At 37.0% G+C, this 23,236-nt stretch overlaps 1 protein-coding gene across 2 annotated transcripts in view; it reads left to right on the top strand.

Moving 5' to 3' along the window:
- RYR2 (ryanodine receptor 2) overlaps nucleotides 1-23,236 on the top strand; it is a 393,600-nt gene that overhangs the window by 147,079 nt on the left and 223,285 nt on the right. For both annotated transcript variants that reach the window (XM_048299766.1, XM_048299765.1), the window contains 4 exons: nucleotides 4,579-4,593; nucleotides 14,214-14,288; nucleotides 15,040-15,118; nucleotides 15,890-16,002. In XM_048299766.1, coding sequence (XP_048155723.1) covers nucleotides 4,579-4,593; nucleotides 14,214-14,288; nucleotides 15,040-15,118; nucleotides 15,890-16,002 — 282 coding nt within the window. The remainder of the gene's footprint in view (nucleotides 1-4,578; nucleotides 4,594-14,213; nucleotides 14,289-15,039; nucleotides 15,119-15,889; nucleotides 16,003-23,236) is intronic.

The raw sequence follows: 23,236 nt of genomic DNA, 5'->3' as shown, positions 1-23,236 counted from the left end.
TAGTTCCTCATGTCCTCTCTGTAGTCATGCAGGTCAAACCACAGGGTGGTGGTGCTCTTTTGAGCAGAGGAAAGCTTACTTCTGATAGTTGAGATACTGGTCTGTACAGGTGGGGAGTAGGATCTCTGTGTTGCTGGACCCATTTTTCCACAGCTGAGATGATGAAGAAAGATTTTCTTCATATTTCTGGGGTTGGCCAGCCAATTCATTCACCTCCAGCATGGCCAATTTCCTCAGGTACTGGATACTTTTCTCCCTGGTAGTCCACTTGCCTACATGACATATAATATCTTCCTTGAAGGAATACCTTTCTTTCACACCTGACAGAAAGTCGCCTCCAGAACTAAGAACTTGTACCCCTTTTCCAACCACTTTGTCAATGCTTCCTTATGAGGAAAGGCATCCCAGCTGTTTCGCTTCCTTACCCTCTAATTCCAGGCTACTGCTTCTGTTTTCCCCACATAGGAGCAGCAAGGTGACAATGGGCTTACCTAGACACTAGACAGGAGATGAAATCTTTTCACACATCTCACAGCTCACTCAGGGAAAGAGATCCAGTGGCTGGTACCTCATTTGTGAGTTTTTGCTCACTCTTCTCCCTGGTCAGTGTGTGCCTCTCTTCCTCCTCCTGTTCTTGTGATGGCCCTGCTTTGGAGCAGTTTGCCTTGCCCACTTTTTCCTCCTTCTCCCTCTTAGAAGACACTCTTTCATCTCTTACTAAATGACTTCACTTTTGCTTCCAGTATTTCTTTTTGTGTCCTGAGGAGACTGATACTGGCATGTGTTGGTTCTTTGGTTCAGCTGCAGTGCCTGTTGCCAGCACTGGGGTAGCTGCAGTGCCTGTCATTTTGCCATCAGATCCAGAGACCTTCTCTGCTCCTTGAGGTCACCGAATAATGTTGAACAGGGCTTGGTAGGCCTGAGTCAGGCCCAAGCATGTTGCAGTGATCTGTGTCTTTCTGGATCTGCCAGGATGACAGAATACTTTTTCCAAATATTTCACTAGTTCTTCAGGATTCAGCGCTTGTTCAGAGGTGTAATTCCAAAATGTTGGTGGTGACCACTGTCCTAGGCACTTGCCTATACTATCCCACACACCCTGCCACTCATCACTATCCAGTCTCAGGGCAGATCTCTGGGTGATATTCTTCAATAGTTGTTTAACCATAAACAAGACCTGAAACACATTCAGCAGCCCTAGCAATAGGAACATGCTGGTTTGAACATCCTGAGGATATTCAGAATTCTCAAGTGCTATTGTAATTAGCCTGGAGGAGAGGAGGAAGATGGAGGAGGGTATCTCCCCACAGATTGACTCTCTGGGGAGTAAAGATAAAAGGTGTAATTATTAATAATTTCCGATAGATGGCTCCTGGAATACAGAAGTGGTGGCAGTGCTGAGTACAAACACCAGATTGGTCTCATGACCCTTGATTTTATCCTATCCTAATGCAGTGTTACAAAATACAACAAAATAATGGCCCTTAATCCAGCCTCCAGAGGTGATAAACAGCAAGACAGGGAAGGTATACCACAAGTAAGGTGTTACATAATGCAACTTTGAGAACATGTGCATCAGCTGTAAGAAAGATGACCTTGTTATCAATGCCTGTTGTGATAGGACGGAGGTGGTGGTTTTAATCTGAAAAGGGTCATTTTATATTAGATTTAAAGCAGTTTTTTATGATGAGAATTATGAGACACTGCAACAGGTTGCCCAAAGAGGTGGGGGGTGCCCCATCCCTGGAAACATTCAAGGTGAGATTGGATGAGGCTCTAAGCAACCTAAGGATTGATGGGGTTTAAATCTGCAGGCAACTAAACATTACACTGCTAGCTCACTGCCTCCCCAACCCCCAGTAGGATGAGGGCAAGAATTGAGAGAAAAAAAAGTAAAATTTGTAGGTTGAGATAAGGACAACTTAATAAGAAAGAAAACAAAATAATAACAATCATAATGAAAAAAGAATTAGAATATTCACAGCAAGTGATGTACAAAGCAATTGCTCACCACTCACCAACTGATGCCCAGCCAGTTCCTGAGCACGGCCCCAGGCCAGCTTTCTCCCCAGTGTGTATACAAAGCATGACTCTATATGGAGTGGAGGATCCCTTTGGCCAGTTTGGGTTGGCTGTTCTGGCTATGTCTCCTCCCAGCTTCTTGTGCCCTCGAGCCTACTCCCTGGCAGGGTGATAAGAGAACTTGAAAAGTCCTTGACTTAGTATAAACACTGCTTAGCAACAACTAGAATATGTGTGTTATTGACACTGTTCTCTTCCTAAATTCAAAACACAGGTCTGCACAAGCCACTAGGAAGAAAACTGACTCTGGCCCAGACAAAACCAGGACAGGAAGTCAGAATGACTTTAAGAAATTTGAAATTATATGTGCGTTCTATCTGTTTAATTTTCATATATGCATTCTGAATTGCTAATGTTAGTCCAGAAACTCATGTGCACTATTGTCCTGAGACACAGAGAACAAGTGTTAAGGAGCAGGAAGTTTTTCCCTCTGCAGACAATGAGTTGAAGAAATTTCTTGTGTAACAGCCTGTTGCATACGTGAAGTACATAATTTCTGTTGGTTTTTTTTTTCTCTTTCGCTCCTTTTTTCTTCCCAACATGAGAGTTAATGTTTCTCAAAGTAAGCATTCTCCTTTAGCTAAGAAGAGATTTGGTCTAAAAACCTTGGAGAATGTTCTTGCAGAGCACTACGACAGGAGTGTCCAGAACCATTTGCTTGCAGCTGTGGCCCTCCCAGGTCATGATATGTAACTTCTTAGGCTTGGCCTGAACTTTCACAGGCACATTTGCTTCACATTTGTGGGCATAACATATGTTTAAGTGTTTGCCATGAAAACATTTTTGCAACAATTACATTTCAGAGTATTTCTTTCCCTGGTGGTTTTAAAGCAGTAGATATATAGATAGATAGGTGTTCAGACTTCCCTCACACACTCTTGTCTTCCAGGTTTTCTTGAAGGGGTCTGTTCATGGCACTGTCTAGCTCTAAGAATTACATGTAAATTATCTTAAAAATTATTAAGGAACCAAAGTAGCTCTAAAGAACATGATATGACAGATCCAAATAGATGACATTTGTTTCTCTCTTGTTTGCTGTAGTTCATTTAATACTCAACTGAAGAGAATGAATTGTTAAATCTGGTCTTCCAAAGAATCCAGCACAAGAAGCTGCTGTATCATTTTAGTAATCAACGGAAGATATAAACTATTCACTTTAATTTGAAGGTAGTTAAAAGACTACAGTCAAGCAGATAAATAAATTGTCAAGAAGAGAACCAGAAGGTTTCACGGGACTGTTGTGTAATGTACTTGTAACATGGAAAAAGCAATGGGGTTGTGTAATTCTCAGAATAAAACTTTGTAGATGAATGACAAATGGGAGAGACTGAGGTTTTTTGACAGATCTAATGTCCTTGATAAACTAATGTCCTTCCAAACAGCATGTTGGCAAGTGAAAGTCTGTATTGACAAATATAGGAAAGGATTAATTTGAATTAATCATGTACATAAATTGTTTATGTATTAATGAATTTATACACATCCCACTGCAGAAAGCTCAGCAAAGATTTCTGTTCAGTTTCTGAGCCACACAGTAAAAGAAGCAAAATTTCAGAGTGACAACTACAAAGCTACTCTGATAACAACCAAATAGACCTGAAAGAAGGGAAGGAGAGAAAGTCTTTGAGCATTTTAAGAAGATTAGGTTTTATTTTTTTTTTCCTTTCAGCTAGAACATCTTGTACGTCTTTGAGAATAGATACTTCTCTTTGAAAAAGCATGTATGAAATGAAAGCAGCCAGCCTTTCTTGGAAGCTCTCCAGTTATAATATCTTTTCTTGTGGGATAGAGACCAACTTCAGTCCTCAGTTTCACCTTTTGTGATATCAAAACATGAACTGATGAGGTTAAATGGGGAAAGGTGGCCATAAATCTCTGACAAAGAAAAGCAAATCGCTGCACGTAACAGTGATTTATTCTTGGGCAACCTTCATGAAAATTAACCTAAAAATTACCATAATCTTCTTGCATCAGCCATGTGGCACTTGATTTTTTTAAAACAGCGCATGAAGTCTTAATAATATTTAAATTTTCTTAATTTATTTTGCATTTGCATACAATATGTAACTACAGTAGTGGTGTTGCTCTTCAGCACTGCACTTTGAGTGCAGGATTTAACGACTCACATTGTACTTAGTTAGAAACTCATCAGGACAAGTTGTTTAAGATGATCAGGCATGGCTCCTGTTTTACCTGTACTCTGTTTTATCTTTAAGCAATAGGTAATTCATGTGCTATATTATTTAAAGTGAAGAAAAATCTGAGAAAACTATTGCAACAAAAAAAGGATAAAGCCTTGTTCTGAGTAGCTGTTTTGCTTTCCAGCACAAGCTATAATTATGTTAATTGCAATGATAAATGTTCCTTTTAAATGTGGTATCTAGTGAGTGTATCCCACTCACTTTTTCAGGGGAAACAAATCCCATTTTTATGCACCTGAAAGCAAATATTCATTTCACGATTTCTCTTTTTTTTCCCCTTCTCATGGATCTACAGAAATTTATGATGAAGGTAAGCAAGTTAAACATTTGGTATTATACTTCCTGTGGATTCCTACAATTTAATTTAATTAATGCTAATTACTAATTTTTAACATCAGCATGAAACTCACCTTCTTGAACATAAAGCATACCGGATTTTTTTAAAAAAATTAATTTAGAAACCACAGTGACTGGTTTGGTTTGGGGTTATGGTTTATTTAGATCGTGAAGGACCAAAGGCAGGTCGTGGAGAAAGGACTTTTGTCTGGCTTCTCTAATTTTCACTTCATACTAATCCTTTTAGTGAGAGTGTAGCATTATGTGGTAAATACAAAATCTTGAGACAATGAATAAATAACAGAAGTTACAGTAAAACAGTTGGGCATTTTGGAAAGCAGGGACAGCATACTGTTTCTTCTGTCACTAGAATGCTGCTCTGATTGTTTGGTGTCTCACCTGTGGGGTGGGTGGGGAGCCCTTGGGGTGGGACTGCCACTGCCTCAGGTCAGCTGGCATTTGCTGGAGCTCTGTTTCTTGGGGCTGCTTTTTTTTTCTTTTTACTTTTTTTTTTTTTTTTTTTTTGGCTTATTAAGACTATGACAAAGCACTAAAGCACTTGGTGAACCTCCAAGCATTTTGAATAACTGACAGTAAACAATTAGCTGCAGTTTTCTCCAAAATGTGTTGCTTATCCATTTTCTACTTTAATTATCAGTCTATTCCCAATTCAACTTCTAAACTGATTTCTTTACTGATTTTCATTCCCTAAGAGTTTACATTTCTGTGGTATGGTCTAGCTTCACTGTCACTCTCCAAAAGTGAGCAATTCTCAGCTAGATAAGCAGTTCTATTTTAAGGGCTGGATTTAATGATGTCAGAGGAGTTTTCTTAGCATGATTCCTCTGCTGATCCATCTTTTCTTCCCACTCGGCTGTCTGTCTTATTCTTTATCTGTGAGGTTCTTTCTCAAGTGACAAGGATGATTCACATTCCTTGTATCATACAACAACAGAAAAAGCTTAGTCACAGTCCTTAACCTGTGAAAAATGCCTCCCTCCTCCACTTATTTAGCTCTAAAATAACCAGGAAGATTTTTATTATTTCTTCTGTGTCCTATGCAGATAAGGAGGAGAAGTATGGGGGAAGAGAAATCCTCACTAGGCTAAAGGAGAAATCGATAAATTTTATCTTCCTGGGCAATTTTTTTTTCCAAAACACTGGAAATGCTTGAAAGTAGGCAGTTGTAATGGAATTATTGCCTCAGCCATAAATATAAATGTTTTACATATAAAGCTGGAAACAGACAATCAATATTATTTAATTTTGATTAATTTTTACTGCTGTGTCTGCTTTTCATTTTTGTGAAGTTTCCCATTGCTAGGAAAGTGATAACATAAATGTAGTGTCAGAAATATTAATCATGAAGTGTATTTGAAGTGTTTCTAATTCTGCCTTCCAACAGGTCAATATCAGCAAAATTGGGATCATTTAGCATGGTGCTGGCACAAATATTTGTTACCATTACTAATCATTCCAATCTTTTTAATGTAGATAGTAAAATATTTCTGTGTTCTCAATTGAATAAGACTTGCTTATGGGTTTTTTTTTGGCCAGCTGATTTATTCAAATTCAGATTTTTATGTGATATTTATATAGAGCATAATTAGACATTGTGATGCAGCTTTTAATTCAAGCCATCTTTAGGAAACCTATAGTTTAGCTAATATCTTTTTTCTGTTTGTTTTTTCTTTTTGTGGTTTTTTTTGTGGTTTTTTTTTGTTTGTTGTTTTGTTTTGTTTTGTTTTGTATTTTTGGCCTGGCATAAAGTAGGAGGTAGCTGCTGATCAAGTTAATAAAATGAGTTTGTTCTGTTAATTTTTTTTTCTTACTTGTTTTTGTCACAGTGGCCGGCCATCATTATCTGGGAGTAGGTACCAACAGTCATCAATCATACTTATCTCCATGCCTAAATTTTTGCAGCATTTACTGTTTTGTAGTGAATTTCATGGAAAGTCAATAGTGATTTAAAAGTAAAGTATAAATACATGAATATGTATAGTATATAATGTCTTGAGAGATTCAACTTCTTGTTTGTTGTTCTAATGTAACGGTGTGTAGGCTACAGAGAGAGAGGGTTTAGGCAGTTTGAAATTCACCCTTTGGTATTGCTCTTATGTGATAGGAGCGGAGTGAAGGAATATTAGCTCAATGCCTCACGTCAGTGAATTTATTTTCTTTGCATCTTTACATTTTAGCAACCAAAGGCTGTGGGTTTGGTGACAATCAGTGAAAGTGGCAACCCAAGGGCACAGTAATTGCAGAAGGGTTAGCCTTTTTATTTTCTTTGGTAGAAGAATTCAAGGGTTCTGGGCCTGGATGCTGTAACTGTGGAAAGGAAATTCTGTCTGTTTTGTATCAAGATTTTAAAAGAAAAGTAATACCTGTATGAGCAAGAAGAAGATGTAAAACTTCTTGACTTACTCTCTGTAGCTTTGTAGTCTTTACTGCTTGCAACATTTTCAAGTTCTCTGATGTTGCTGAAGATTTAATTTCCCAGTGTTAGTATTCCAAGCATAAGTTGTTTAGTTTTGCCTGACTAATCTTGTCTCACAAGCCTTCTATCTCTGTTCCAGGGTTACTTCACAAGTTCTGCAGTGATTCAGCCTGTTTCCACACACTCTGTTTTCACCACTGCTTGGGAGGGTTTTCTGGACTCTGGTTGGCATTCATCTCACAAAACTGAAATGCCAGACTTAGAGCCATGGATATCCTAAGCTCTCTGTGTAACCACAGAATGCTCAGATTTTAGGTGGGCTGAATTACTGACCAAAAGCTCCCTTTTTCTGTCCGCTGGCTATGTAGTTGCCTTAAGTTACATTAATCTGGATGTTTTGTAATCAAGTGTATTAGGTCTGGCTGAGATGGAGTTTGTTTTCCCCACAGCAGCCCTCACAGTGCTGTGCTTTGCATTCGTGTCGATAACACACCAGTGTTTTGGCTATTGCTGAGCAGCACTGGCACAGCATCAGCACTGTCTCTCCAATTTTCCACCTCTCATCAGCAGGCTGATGTGGGAAAGGTCTTGGGAGGGGACACACCTAGGACGCCAGACCCAAATTTACCAAAGGAATATTCCATACCATATGATGTCAGCTCAGATATAAAAACTAAGAAAAGGAGAAAGTGGAGGCATTTGTTATTTACATTTGCCTTCTGGAGCAGCCATGATGTGTGCTGAAGCCCTGCTTCCCAGGAAGTGGCTAGACATTTCCTGATGATGGAGAGCAGCAAATAAAATCTTTTGGTTTTTTCCTTTACTTGTGTGCATGTATGACCTTTCACTTCTGCTTTAGTAAACTGCCTTGTTTTCCATCTTACTTTCTCTCCCCTGTCCAGATGAGGGAGTGATAGAGTGGCCTGGGGACACCTGGCATCTAACCAAGGTGAACCCACCATATCAAGATGTTTTTTTAGCTTTCCATTTTCAGCTTTTAATGTAATTGATCACAGTGGTATTAAGAGAACAAGCCTTCCTGTATTTTCCAGCTGGTTGTTGCCTGGTATCAGAAAGAAGCTCTCGTTAGTCATCTGAAGTTGTGTTCAGTGTGAAAAAGTTTAGACAATATTTAAGTATGGGGAGCAAGAGGTCTCATTGAACACTTACCTGTGGTGGCCTCCTATTCTAGGCAGCTTTTAGAACTGCATCATTGCTGATTTTAGATAAATACAGACCTCCATCAACATTTGTCTAGAACATGTTAAGAAATTGCACATTAATAATGAAATCAATAGGTGAGTAGTTTTGATTGCTATGGGAATATTTTGAGAATCATCTCATCTACAGAAATGGTTGTAGTATCATGCAAATATTTATGTATAGAATCATAGTGAGATGGTTTTAGATGGTGGGATATCCTCCCCTGCTATTCCTCCCAGGTCCTTTTAGTCTTCTCTTGATTTCTTTCACTTTATGGCTAATTCTGCCATCATGGGGTTTTCCTTCTCCTGAGTGAGGATTCAAAAGTTTTCAAAACCTGCATTTATTCCACTTCCTTTGAATAATTTTCATTTTGTCTTGTGGACTGCTTAAATAGAAACCTTTAATTTGCTTAAATGAAGAAAGTCACAAAGAATTTTATATAAACAAAGCACATTTCTTGTGCATTCCCTGGGGTTTCTTTTGTTTTTTATAACTAGGTCAGAATAAATACTTGTATTAGCCTGCTGGCTTAAAAGATTTCATCAGCATCTTGATAAAGGCGTTGATGCCAACAGCCTTACGTCTCTGATCTTGACACAGGTTGTTTCAGACTGGGAACAGCATAGTCCAGGACCTGAATATACTTTTACTTGGAATACATGGTAGTTGATTTTTTTTTCAAGCCAATACATGTGGTCAAACCCAGATTTCCTATTTGATTTCTCTTCTTAATGGATCAAACCCAGAATTTCAGAATGTAATGAATTCTCTTGAATGAAAGAACTGACAGCTGCAATGTGGGTTCCAGGGAATTCTTTAGCATTTCTATCACTGGTGGGTGCAATATCCTGCTTGACTTATTTCTCTGGTGGTGGTGGGTTTACATTTAAAAGGGTTCAAAACAGGTATTTTGTGTTTAATTCTATACTTCTGCTTATGCATTTAGTCTAAGTGTCTGGATTTAGAAAGAATTATTTTGTTTTAAACTGTAGTTTTCTAACAGTGTAAACTCCTGAACTTCATGAAATTTGGAACATCATCATGATGGAGAACATAATGCCTTTTGTATTCGTATTTGCAAGTGTTTTTATGGAAGTATAGGTGTCGTATGTTTAACATGCTGTTGCCTCCAGCATCTGGTTTAAGTTCAAGATGGCCATCGTTAGCATGTTCCATTTTAATGAAGTCTGAGTAGTCAGTGCTTTAAAGGACATGTTTTACTCCAATGTAGACATGCAACAGCCACTTATAGTCATATTTAAAACTTTTACTGGTATCTTGCAGTAGTTACCTTGAAAAACCCTTGTGAAGAAAAATGGCGAGCATGTTGCTTCTTTTATTGTACAGCCGCTTTACCATCTGCAGTGCCATGAAAGCAGTTGTGTAGTATTTTTTTAGAAACCCATTAAAAGCAATATTTATTGGTCACAAGTTCCATCTAGACTGTCAGGGCTGGATCTGGGGCACAGAGGAGATACAAGGCTGAGCAGCTGATTGCGATTAGGTCATGCTATACCGTTACTGTAAGTTAGATGGACTGCATTTTTGAAGGATTTACTGATGTAGTTTATTGTTTCATTTGATTTTTAAAAAACAAAAAAATTTTTTAGGTCTATCAAAGCTACTTTTCCTTACATTTTAGTCTTTGTAATGTCATTTTCCCTATAGCATGTGTCAATAATTCCATTCTAGTAATATGGACCCTTCATGGAATGAAGCAGGAAAAGCCATTACATTGTTCTTAAAAGCTCACTGTGTTATCTTGTATGAGTCTTTCTAGAGTGCGAATCAGTTCCCGTATACACATTCAGTATTTTTAAATTGCTTTTGTGGGTGACTAGACTTGTTTGAATATCCATGTGCTAAATGCAGTTGTTGTCAGGCTTTTGCCAGTAGATTTCTGAATAATGAAATTGCCGAAGCTTTTTCTGTAGATATGTAAAGCGCTGAAATAACTGTCTTGTTTAAATACTTCTAAATGTTTTCACATGGTTGTTTTTTTCTGGTACCTTCCTGAAGCTCAGAGCTTTTTCTCTTTTCTCACACATTTGAAGATTGTGTAGACCTGTGAAGAAAAGTCAGCAAAAAAAAAAAAATCAGCATTTGCTTGCAGTGGAGTTCTCACTGGTCTAAGAGATGTTTTTCTCTAGTAGAAGCAAGGCTGTTATTGTGAAAAGAGTGGAAGGGTAATGGCTGACTCAAAATCATGGAAGCCACAAGGTTCTTCACCAACTTCTGAAAGGTCTCGTTGTGAGAAGCACAGATGGTTTTAAAACATGTATTAAACCTGATCATGATTAATTTCCTGCAGCTTCTCATGTGTGTCCATGAGCGCAGCAGTGCAGCCATACGCACAGCAGCGCAGGCTCTGTTGTATGAGTCCTTTGGTGTGTGAGGTGATTACATGTCTGTGCCTGTGACAGTCATGTAATGCAGAGTTGCACTGCTACAAAGGGATTGTTGAATCAGGTGGAACGTATCTTACTGCAGGATTGGTGCTCATGGTAAAATGGTTACTTTTTTGCTCTATCTTTGCAGATTTTACTAGATAGTTTGTAGGCTGTAGTTTTTGAATGCTTTTTTGACATTTTAATACTCTTTCTATTAAGAAAGCATGGAAAATATATTTCCCAATTTTAGCTTATTTTTCTTTATTTTGGTTTACACTCTTTACATCGAATTAAACAGCTCAGATCTTAATAATCTATTCTCATTGCCTGGTCTTCCAATGTATTGAACTTGAAAGCTGTTTATACTTTTTTGAGTGCTAGTTTATTCAGCTCTAGTTCTTGTTGTTATATTCTAAATTGCCTTTTTTTTAGAGATGAGTTTTGGGTAATGAGATGACTGCAAATTAATCTTGTATTCCAACTGCAGAAATATTGGATTAGAGATGGGCAGTTTACATGAAGTTTTCACAAGCAGTGTAAATTTGTCTGTCCTGTATGCTTTCAATCTGAAATGATTATCTTTAGTGTTTGCCAGTTCTGAAGGCTTTTAAAGTCTTTTTCTAAATGGCACATTCTTGGGGAATAAAATGAGAAGAGTTTTGTGTTAATATAATTGATACTCCTGAATGGCATAAGCTTGTAGATCTTCAATGGGTAAGTTCTTCTTTGAAAACAAATGTATTTTTGTTCAGCCTGGTTTTATTCAAGGAATGTATTGTTCAACTTGGAAATTACTCTGAAAATTGGAAATTAGAAACATAAAGAAAATAAGACTAATGATAAATAATATAATTGTTAGCAACTGCCTTGTATTATAATACCATTCATATATTTGTGCAAAAAATCTGTGGGCATTATGGATTGAATTAGTCAGCATTGTGGCTTCCAAGCAGTCTTATTTGCAGAGTCTTCTGAAATGTTATTATTGCAATATTACAAGAAATTGGTAAAACTTCTGTGGCAAATCTCACCTTGGATATCTCATCTTTGCCACAGAAGTCCAATTGTTAACTTTTAAATTTATTTATTTTTTTTAACATGGAAAATTTACAGTTTTCTGCTGGAAAACTTTTTTTTTGGTTTTTTTTTAGAAATCAAAGATTATTTCAGTAGGCAATCATGGTGCAACAGCTACTAGCTATGCAGTTTCTGGCATAAAGATAAATGCTGAATATGTAGTTATGAAATGAGCCATTAAAATAGGAAATGAACTTACAGGTATGTACATGTCCTGGAAGACAAGCTCCGACATGGAAGGCAGTTCCATAGAGCTAGCTTTGTTTTCTAGCCTTTTCTGTATTTTTCTGTTTCCTCTTTTCACTTTGCCCCAAAAAGAATGGTTTGATTATAATTGCCTCTCAGAAATCTTTATGTGGAAAATGCTTAAAATGTTTTTTACATTTAAGAAACAAACCACAAACTTGCTTGCATTCTTGTAATGGACAAAGTAATACTAACTAGAAAGAGTGGCTTTAATCCTCTTGGAAAAAATTTATCTAAAAACCTGCTCTTCCATTTTTCATAAAAGTGATTGAAATTTTTTAGAGCCAACCATTCTCCTGTTCAGCTACAAGTGAGACTTTAACCAAATAAGTGCTAGACAGATAAATCAATAGGGCCAAAGTGAGGGCAAGCTAATATTGCTGGGATTTTGTTGGTCATGCTATTCTCAGCTCTTGTGTAGCAGATCTTTATGTTAGATATCGAATTCATGGATAGTAAAATAGCATACTTTTGATAAAAATACTGGTGAAATTTTGAAATTTTGTTCGTATTACTGATTTTGTTAGTTGGGTACCTATGTCTGCTGTTGATAAAAATTGCAGGTAAATCTGAAATGCTGGTAGGGCAGTATGCTCACAGCAGTTTTTTTCCCTCTTCCTCAATGTGATGAGTAACAGACATTCAGTGTTCATCTTTGGCACAGTGGGCCTGACATTATCAAATGCCTTGTTCTTTCCTTGTGCCTTTGGAAAAAGTAGTGGTGCTAATGGTAGTTCAGAGCTAAGTCTTCATATCTTACAGTCGACTGTGCCTGTAACAAATGCTATGACTTTGATTATTTCTTAATAAAAATTCATGTCATTCAGTCTTCCAGAGAGATTTTTCACTGTGCCTCCCTCCATTTTGACTGCTATGCAGTTTGTTGAAAGTCAAAATATACCTTATGTCCATCAAGCTGCTTTTTTCTCAATAAACATAAAAGCCAAAAAATCTTGGTAGTTTCTCAAAAGCGCTAAAATTATTACTTTTGAAGTGCTTGCTGTTTCACCACCTATCCCTCTTTTTTTTCCTCGACCAAGTAATTCAAAGTTCAATAAATACTAATACATAAAAGATAAAGAAGGGCAACAAAAAAATATGGAAGGGAAATAATTGCGTGTTGCCACCATAGCAATTCAGTTAAATTGATCTTCAGCATTAAAATGTAGCTGCTGGAGATGTAGGATAGTATGATTTTTTCTCATTTATTTTGTAATTAATCTGACGTTCCAGTCAGACAGAAGGTCAATCTACTATGGTAAAAGAAAGGGTATAAATACCATGTATAAGAAATTAAATTAGGATTCCTATATGATAGAATAATGCTGCTTATGGAGTTGTCACATTTATAGACTAATAAAATACTTACTTATCTCTGCTTCTTGAAGAGTGTGCTGTGCATAAGGTTACATGAGTTGATCTGTCAGAGAGGTATGAACTTATGCTCTTCACAATGTTTTGTCAGACAGTCTCTGCTCCTGTCCAGTGCTAGTTATCTGCATTTCAGCATAAGGAATACATACATCTTCAGCAGAAGTTGAAGGGTTATTCATGCTCTAACAAGATTTGTTTGTTCTTTCATGGGTGGTTAAACTGATTATTGATAAATAGAAACTGTAGTGAAAACATTGGGGATGGTTGCAGTTTCTTGGAATAAAAGTGAATCTTATCACTTTAATTTTCTTTTACTCAAGATTTATGCTGTGTTTCTCAAGAGGAACAATTACTTGGACGTGATTTCTGAATTTTCAGAACCCCAAATGCTGTTGAGGTAGCTGGGATGTCTGAACATTTACCTGTCCTAGCAGATAAAGATTTCTGTCTGACAGTATTAAAGCAGTGTGGGACAAGCAGTTTGCAGTTTAATGGTCTTCAATGTGGCTGGTGGATACTCTCTGGTAAAAAAAGGAGAATATTCCACAATCTCCCTCTGCATACCATCTGTGTAGAAAAGTATATAATTTGTAGGGAAAGTGGGTGAATATGAAGACATTTAACAATAGGTAAGTATGTAGAGGGTAGCATAACACACATCAAAGCTGTTCTTCATAAAGGCTACCTGCTTTCAGAACAAGGAAAAAGGATTTGAGATTTTAGAACATATTTTTTACCAAATTTTTACAATTTTTTTACTAAGATGGCTCAAAGTACAGTTTTCTCTCATCTTTCTTTCTTTCTTTCTCAAAAGGCTCCATTTTACTAGAACATACCAGTATATCATTTCTCTTTACCTTTCAGTCGGCACAAGGTGGTGGGCATCGGACACTGCTCTACGGGCATGCAATCTTGCTGCGCCATTCCTACAGCGGCATGGTATGTAACCACATTACATGAGTTGGGAGCAGCAATGATTTCTTTTTTGTATGAAAGGTATGTTTGAAAGTGCCCAGAATATTGCCATTTACTGATATCTGGAGAATTACTCACATCAGAGGCATTTGACTGTGGTTCCTAGAAACCATTGTGAAGGGTAGGTACTTGGAAATATGAAAACAAGCTGGTTGTATCTGGGTAAGTGCCAAAACTAAGTCTGGCTCCCCTACTGCTGAATCCTCTGTTTGTCAGTTGAGTTGGGGAATTTTCATATCTTTCCCCTTGGATATTCCATACTGCATAAGCTGTGACTGAATCTGCAGCTGGTATCTTGCCGTCAACCTGAGCATACGTTGGAGACTGAGTGGAAAAGGAGATTCCTTCTTACATGTATTTTGGACAGAAGTCTCACTTGGAAATTCCCTGATGAATTACACAGGTTCTAAACTCCTTACCTACAAGTGAGGATTCATGGAGCTGAGATTTGATGCAACTCCTTCATTTCCACTCTTACTATTCCTGTCTCCGTGAAAAGACAACCTGGGTAGACTGAGGTTATTTTAGAGCATATATTTTTGTCAAGTCTCCTTGAGTGCATTTCAGTTTATCATGTGTACATGTTGTTGGTAATAACTGATAGGTATAATCTAAGAATATTTAATCCTGTGTTAGTAGGTTGATGGCTTTTTGTATTTCAGTGGATTATCGGAAGTGAGCAGAACAAGTAATGTATGCTTTTTTCTTTTGATAGTATCTATGCTGTCTCTCTACATCTCGATCGTCAATGGATAAGCTGGCATTTGATGTAGGATTGCAAGAGGACACAACAGGTAAACACTAGTTTAAAAGACTGTATAATGAAGAATACTGTCAATCTAAAAATAAAAGTCTAAGAATTGCTTATTTAGATTGTTTGCTTGTTTTTTAAAACCTTGCTTCAGATAGGAGTAGTAAGAGTAATAGCTGCAACAACTGAACAGTTCAAAGATCTGAGTTCTTTCCTGAAAAACAAGGTTATAGTTAAAGAAGACACATCTGAAAATGAGGTTTATTATGGGAACAGAATTTGTGACTTTAGTACTTATACATATTTTGGGGAATTAGAGGCACTAACAGTCAGTAGAAGTGGAAGAACATATTTGAATTTGGATTTATGTGATGTTTCAAATATTATTTTTTGCGGTATGCAAATGCTTATTTTCATTGCTCTTAATGATGGGTTGCTCCCATCATTTCTTTGTCCTAATTCTCAGCAGAATGCCTTTTCTAGAATCTGGAATGAAGGTGACAGGGAAGTGCTTTAGCCAAAGCATCCTGGACCAGGTTGCCTAGAGAACATAGAGAGCAATCATCTTATTCAACTCTGGAATCACTATTCTGGAGGTCTTAGTCTTTTGCTTATGTGTATTATTTAGGGCTGAGTTTCCAACAAGGTGACGCAGGAATGATACTAGTTTTTGAGAACACATGGAAACTTGGTTTAGCTAACTGAAAACTGGATCAGAACTTTCAAGACTGAAACAAGTGTGACAGTAATATCAGTAACATTGGGTCTTTTCTTTCTTGTTTCTTTCTTTGCTGTTACTCAATATTGGTATTAGGTGAGGCTTGCTGGTGGACCATACATCCTGCTTCCAAACAACGATCAGAAGGAGAAAAAGTGCGTGTTGGAGATGATCTGATTTTAGTCAGTGTCTCTTCAGAAAGATATCTGGTAAGTTGTATAAAAATATCTGTACAGTGGTTCTTCGGCAGAAAAAAAAAGAATTAATGAAAGTTTTGTAATGAAATCTGGCTTACATTTCCACCTCCTAAAAGTAAAACTTAAGGTGCTTAAATTGTTTTTCTTAAAAGTATTTTGCAAAACACACTGAAGGTCTGGAAAGTGTGACTTTGATATAGAGCTAATCTAATTTTTGTTCATTTCAGTAGTGGAATAAGTGTTTAAAAATTTACTTAGATGAAAATAAGAAAATACAGAAAAAAAGAAATCTCTTCCAAATTGCATAATTGAGATGCTTAGAATCTGTGTGAATGTTAGGTTAACAACGCTATCATATTTATTACTACTTTGTATAAAAATTTTGGAATGTCTAACTTAGGTAAGTAGGATTTGTAGGCTTAAGAGGTCAATATTTTATTAAGTACAGTGTAATATATAGAGCTACTGATATGTCATAAATATAACTAAAATAATGATTATATATAATTGCAATATTTTACAAGTTATTATGCCAGCTGCTTCTTATCACTGGTTTGTATAGCTTTCTTATTCATGAAGGGGTCTCCCTTTGTTCTGTAATGAAGCAGGTCAATACTTTAAGATGAATTTCTTTTGGTATTCTTGGTGTTGCAATCACCTGAACTATTCTTTACGGCAAAAAGAAGGTGAAAATAAGAGAAAAGTAATTGTGCTGGAAGCTTCTGAAAAATCAGCCTCCGTGATTTGGCATAACAACTTAAAAAAAGATTCTTTAACAAGGAAGCGTTTTGAGTTTGTCAAAAATCTGTCTCAGATCTAGGAGGGCACTGAAGATGGTGAAGGCCCTTGAGGGGAAGCTGTGTGGGGAGCAGCTGAGGTCACTTGTTCTGCTCTGCCTGGAGAAGAGGAGACTGAGGAGAGACCTCATTGCAGTCTAAAACATCCTCATGAGGGGAAGCAGAGGGGCAGACACTGATCTCGTCTCTATGATGACCAGGGACAGGGCCCAAGGCAATGTCCTGAAGCTGTGTCAGGGGAGGTTTAGGATGGATATTAGAAAAAAGATCTTCACCCAGAGGGTGGTTGGGCACTGGAACAGGCTCCCCAGGGAAATGGTCACAGCACCAGCCTGACAGAGTTCAGACAATACTCTTGGGCACAGGGTGTGATTCTTAGGGATGGTGCTGTACAGGGCAGGAAGTTGGACTCAATGATCCTTGTGGGTGCCTTCCAACTCGGGGTATTCTATGATTCTGTGAGATGTGCATATAACATTAAAGTTTATTCTCTATTTTTCATATTTTTTTCTTTTTCTATGAGACATTATTTTTGATTTTTTAAAGTATTTCAGAAAAAAGTGAATAGTTTAATAAGACATCAATTATAAAATTGAAAATATTCTTCCTTCTTTTGGAAACACATAGGAAAATGAGAATATAATTATTAGAATATAATTGTAACTTTTAATTGGAAGCTCAATAACTCATTTTTTGAGTTTTTTGTAATTAGATATTCTGAACACTTTCTGATCATCTTTGCATTTTAAAATTATTTTAAATAACTACTTTTATGAGAATTGTAACTAGATCTAGTGAAAAAACAACTTATTGTGGACTGAATTAATGAGAAATCTAAGTAATGGAAAGGTTTTATTTAAAGACATTGGATTACTTTGAATTGCTGAATTGGGTTGCTGAAGTTGAATTTTGATACAGATTGTGTCTTTGTGTAGGCATGTCCTGCCCTCTAATTAGTAATAATCATCTCAGCCTATTATTTAGACTTTGTGCCTCAGCTGTTGATTCACAAGGCTGTCACATGTACTTTTATATAGCACGAGGCACGATTCTGTCTGCAGAGACTTATTTTCCTTAACATGTGGTGTTAAGGCAGGTACTGCATGTTCCATGCAAAATATCAATATACTAAAAATAAATAATACTTTCAGTGTAGAGAGAAATAAAACTGTATTGCAGTCTTAAAGAGTTTTATAGCTAGACTGTAATGAATAGTTATTAAGCCTATTTCAGTTATACAGCTCTGGTTTGATGGTTAGATGGAGCAAGGATTCAGCAAATTAATTTTGCTCTTACATGCACTTACACATTTTTATGAACAAATGTTTTTCAAGCCTAGTATAAGATCTAGTAAACTATGTAGCTTCACAATCATAAAAATATTTGTGATTTTGCTACCTATCCAGTAATTATATTAGCATTGTCAATAAAGCAGTGAAGCTTTTATGAAAATTGAAACAGTTGATAAGGAATAAATCAGCAAGTTACCAATAAGTGAATATTTTTCATGAAAGCTGTCTCTCTGTCTTAAAGTGTTTGTCTTAATCCATTTGGCTGTTTACAAAAATAACTTCAAAGGATAGAAGTTTGAAAATATTCACAATTCATTGTTTTCATGTTGAGTGCAGTCTCATGTTGTAGCTGCTATTTTCTACGACTCTTAAAAGAATGGAGCAACTGATACCTTTTACAATAGGACTGTGGAGAGATGAAGTTATTTTTGTGAATCTGCTTCAATACTGAGACCAAATAAGCTCTATTGAATCCAGCTGAGGAATGCTTCTTCTAGGGGAGTGGAATTCCTCATATGGATCTCTTGACAGAAAATAGTGTTCATCAGGATGCTGAGGGTTGAGTGTATGTATGTTACATACTCTGTGATTAAAATCTTAGTAAAATGTAAGTCCTCCATCAAGTGTTCTGTGTAAATACGCTGTTAGGAATAGGACTGGGATGTCACCTTTGTATATTGCAATATTGCTCTATGTTTTCAAGCAATTTGCTAATTCTTTCTGAATGAAGAAAAATAGGTTAACCATCCTGGGGTAAATATGTATGTGTAAAAATAACGGATGAATAGAGTTCATTCATAGGGCATGGCTTTTTCAAAATGTAGTCAGCTCTTAGTTGAATTTGTATAATGCAAGAGGAGAGAAGAACTATGTCAGCTTCTTAAGTTGGTCTTCCAGTTGTCTGACTGTAGCTTAATTAATTTAACATTGACACTTTATGATCTCAGTGTAGTCAGTAGATTAGTGTTTAGACCTCATTTGATTGGCAACGCTCTTAAGTATTAGGGAAATATCAGGACTTTGCTGTAGCACCCCTTCTCCTCTTTCCACAAAATAAAATATTTTGGGACAATTGACTCTATATTCTCCCCAAAGACTTATCGTTTTTACTTACACTGAACAAGTGCTAAACTGATAGGAAGATCAATGTTAAAATCATAAGCTAAAGGTCCAGAGAGGTGGATTTTGACTTTTGACTCGCAACAATGCCCCAGGGCAAGTCATTAACTTCCTCTGACTCTTGCTGTTTGCCTAGACAACGGGATTTTGGATCCTTATTATCCTGTGTAACATTTCTGAGGAAAAGCACTTACATAAGTGCTTGTGGCATTATATAATGTGTGAGCTGCTCTATTGACAAATACTTCAGAGAGGGAACTTGGCTCTGCTGAGCCCTGTTAGCACAGAGCAAATAGATGTTCTGCTATAAATATTGCCACCATTTAAGTTCAAGCCAGAGTTGCTATGTTTCTTTTCTTGAGGCAGTACAGCCTGATAAAGTACAGATGTAATATTTCTAGCATATTTCCCCAACTTATACATAATAGTATCTAGCACTGGGGTTTGCCTATGCCTCTTATTAACTACATCTCTTGACTGCTTTCAATATTGCCAATTTTCAATAATTTAGAAGTTCAATTAATTGCAATTTCCTTCAAATTCATGAAGTCTCTGAATAACTTTTAAACATAATTTAAGAAAAATAATTTGACATAAAGTTGAAATACAAAATGCATAAATAAAGATAAAACTGAAAATTGTCATCCATCAGATCGGTATTGTTCTGGCTGAGAAGTCAGGAAAGAGGGAAACCCTCCCAACATTGAATCTACAGTGCACAGATTTCAGTATAATGCAACAGTGGTGTATAACCTGAGATTTATGTATAGTTACTGAGTTACTGTCTCAGTGACTGCAATGCTGACCTGCAGCTGCATTATGCAGATCTGTGAAGAAGCCTTGACACTTATTTGATTGAAATGATCTTTTTTTTTTTTTTTTGACTGCTGAAAACTAACAAGAAACTAATCGGGAACTTTTCTTTGACATGTAAACTTTTCCTTGAAGATTTTTATCATGGTTAAGTGATGGCAGAATTCCCTTTCAAAAATAATAGCATCCAAATTAGATCAAACTATTTTAAAGGTGGAGCTGATACATGCCATTACTCCTGGACAGGAGGACAGGTTCCTCAGTATTGCAAAGGCACTGCCTCTGTATCCTCTTGCATCAAATATATTATTGATTTTCAGCTCCTAGTTTTATTTCTTTTATTTATTATCATATGCTTGGAGCAGCTTCTAAATATCTGTATAATTTCTTGGTGCAGTAGTATCAGGGAACACAGAAGTGTGTGAGCCTTTTTTTTGAATGTAAAAAAAAAATTATTCTTCCCTTTCATTTTTTTTTCTAAAAGTATAAAATTCAGTATTGGACTTTACTTTCTTCTGTGTAGATTCACAAGTACATGATTTCTCTTTATTGAAAAATTATGAAAAAGGTTTTTTAAAAGAATAATTTTAATCTGCATAAGCAAACCTGGAATTAGTGGAACCAAGGTAGTGTTGAGCTGCTCTGTTACACTGATCATAATGCAGTTCCCATGGAGTCTTTATACAATGATTTGAAATGTTATTGTGGAGGCTGGTAGGACTTTCCAATAATTAAGGCTGTCAAGCTGCTCTGCCTTATGGAGTCCTGCTTCCAAGTACTTATAATCAAGTGCATGTGATGTAAAAAAAATCATTTACTAGAATTAGTAGCATCTATTTCTGGTTTTTTCCCCCTTTTTTTTTTAATCAGTGTGAGATAATTTTTTTATTTCATCCAGAAGAGGTCAGATGTTATTGAGCTCAAAGACAGGGAAGAAAAAAAGATGTCATTTTCTTGTGTACTTCTCAATAATTTATGAAAGAACAAAAGCAAAACCAAAAATGAAACAAAAAAAAACCCCAAACAAAACAAAAAAAAAAAACCAAGAAAAGGAATAAAAAGGCAATAAGCCTCTCCCTGGTTAAACTTAGTAAATAAACGTTCTCTTAAAACAATGGAGCTTGATCATGACCAGGGAAGAGTGTTTAAATTTTCTTTGAGTAGCTAAAAGTCTGATGACTTTTTCTATTTTACATAAGCTAGCACCTCCTGTGTGTTAGTGAACTGTTTAAACTCCCTCTACAGTGAATAATTAAATACATGCCAGCCCTGGTGGGAGCAAATATTCCTTGAAATGGATTGCTCAAGGCAGGAATGAAGCCAGGCACTGTCTTGACAGCCGAGAACTCAGTGTTGTGTGTGCTGCCGGTGATCTCCTGTCATTTAAGATATGTGGAGGAAGAAGCTGTGACAAGGTAGAAGGAACAAAAGGCAGGTGATGTATCAGCGACAGGAGTGGGACTGAATTGGGAAGGAGGGAAACTGAGTGGGACTTAATGAGTGGCTGAAAAGATTGTCAACTGAAGGCAGGCAGCCAGTAATGGACTAACAAATTGTCTGGGACAAGAAGCTGGTGACAAGGGAAGAGTAGGCATCCGCTGATTAAAGTGGTGTTCAACATTTAGGACAGAAAAACTGTGTGGTTTTGGCAGGGAGAATTGATAGAAGAGCAAGTGGAGTGAGACTGGCAATGAAGGATGTCAAGAGAGAGGAGTGGGCTTTCTGGGGAGAACTAAACTGCTGGACAAAGATCCAGAGAGAAGAAAGTCTGAGGCCAATAAATGAAAAAAGAATTGAGGGTTAGGAGTTATGGTGAGTTTCTGGAGAGAAGTCTAATGCTGGCTGACATGTGAGGAAGAGTTTGAGCAAGAAAAAAAAGCTAAAAGACCCCACTTAGGCTTCGTAGATCTAAGGAGAACCTTTTGAAGCAGGAGGAGGTCCTAATTCTGGGTGATAAGGTGAGCAATAATTAGGTCAGGAAGCTGGTTTGGCTAGATGAGAGACGTAGAATCACAGATTCTATGTTTGGGTTGGAAGGGGCCTGGAAAATCATCTTGTTCCAACCTCCCAGCCATGGGCAGGTTCACCTTCCACTAGAGCAGGTTGCTCAGGGCCCCATCCAACTTGGCCTTGAACACTGCTGGGGATGGGGCAGCCCCAGTCTCTCTGGACAACCTGTGCCAGTGCTTCACCACTCTTGCAGGGAAGAATTTCTAGTGAGACTGGGGTAAAGATTTGGAAGGGAAAAGAGTGGTAGAGACCTGGAGCAATTAGGGTAGATAACTACTACCAGCAACTATGCAGGAAACCCATTGTATTATGGCACAGCAGTCACATGTGGTATGTTGACAGCCAATTCCTGCCATGATTTTTATAGTAGGATAAGAAGGAGATGTCTAAAAACTGGTTTTCAAGTTACGCACATGAACAACAGGTAGAAAACCGTAATCGTGGAATTTCTTTTTACCTTTTTTTTTTTTTTAATTTAGGAAAACTACATGTAAATGATAACACAAAATAATTTTCTTAAATTTTAAAAAATCACAGGCATGCAAAAATGCAAAAATTATGGTACTGGTATATTTTTATGAAATCTCCTAAGCATACAGCCACACTGTTTTTTCTTGGAATGCTCTTTCAGTGACGATAAAAGTTCAGTGGATATGTCAGGGCTGTGTACTAGGGAAGCTGTGGTATGAAGCAACTTTGAAGATGAAATTTTGAGCTGGGAATTGTATTTGGAGAATTGGTGATATGATGGTTAAGTATTTTCCTGGAGAATTAGATTCTGTACCAGACTCTGCTGTGAAATTTGCTGAGTAGATGATCTTGTATACTTGCTTTGAAAAGGTCGCTACTCATCCCTTACTGGGAATATTCCTTATTGGAGTTGTGTCTCCTGCATCTCCTCCTTTTATTGGGGGTTGAAACCTCAGAGTTACTCAGTCTTGATAACTGCAACTGAGGCGAATGTAAGACATGCCTTGACCAATAAACTACATATGATGCAGTCACCTCAACTTGGGCATCCTAGATTAGTGAAAGTTTCTTAGTTTAATCTCTGTACCTCCCTTCCCCAATGGAAAATGGGCTACTTCTATAATACTACTTCTTTGAGAAAATTAATTCATTAATATTTGTTATGTTTTGTGAAATAATTTTGAAATAATTGTGAAAAACTGTAATTGGTGCAAGAGAAAAGCCTATGAGGAAATTATTAATTCT

The sequence above is a fragment of the Corvus hawaiiensis genome, chromosome 3 (assembly GCF_020740725.1).
Source record: "Corvus hawaiiensis isolate bCorHaw1 chromosome 3, bCorHaw1.pri.cur, whole genome shotgun sequence".
Taxonomy (NCBI): Eukaryota; Metazoa; Chordata; class Aves; order Passeriformes; family Corvidae; genus Corvus; species Corvus hawaiiensis.
Note: the sequence above shows the minus strand (reverse complement) of the source record. Positions and strands in the feature narration are given on the sequence as shown.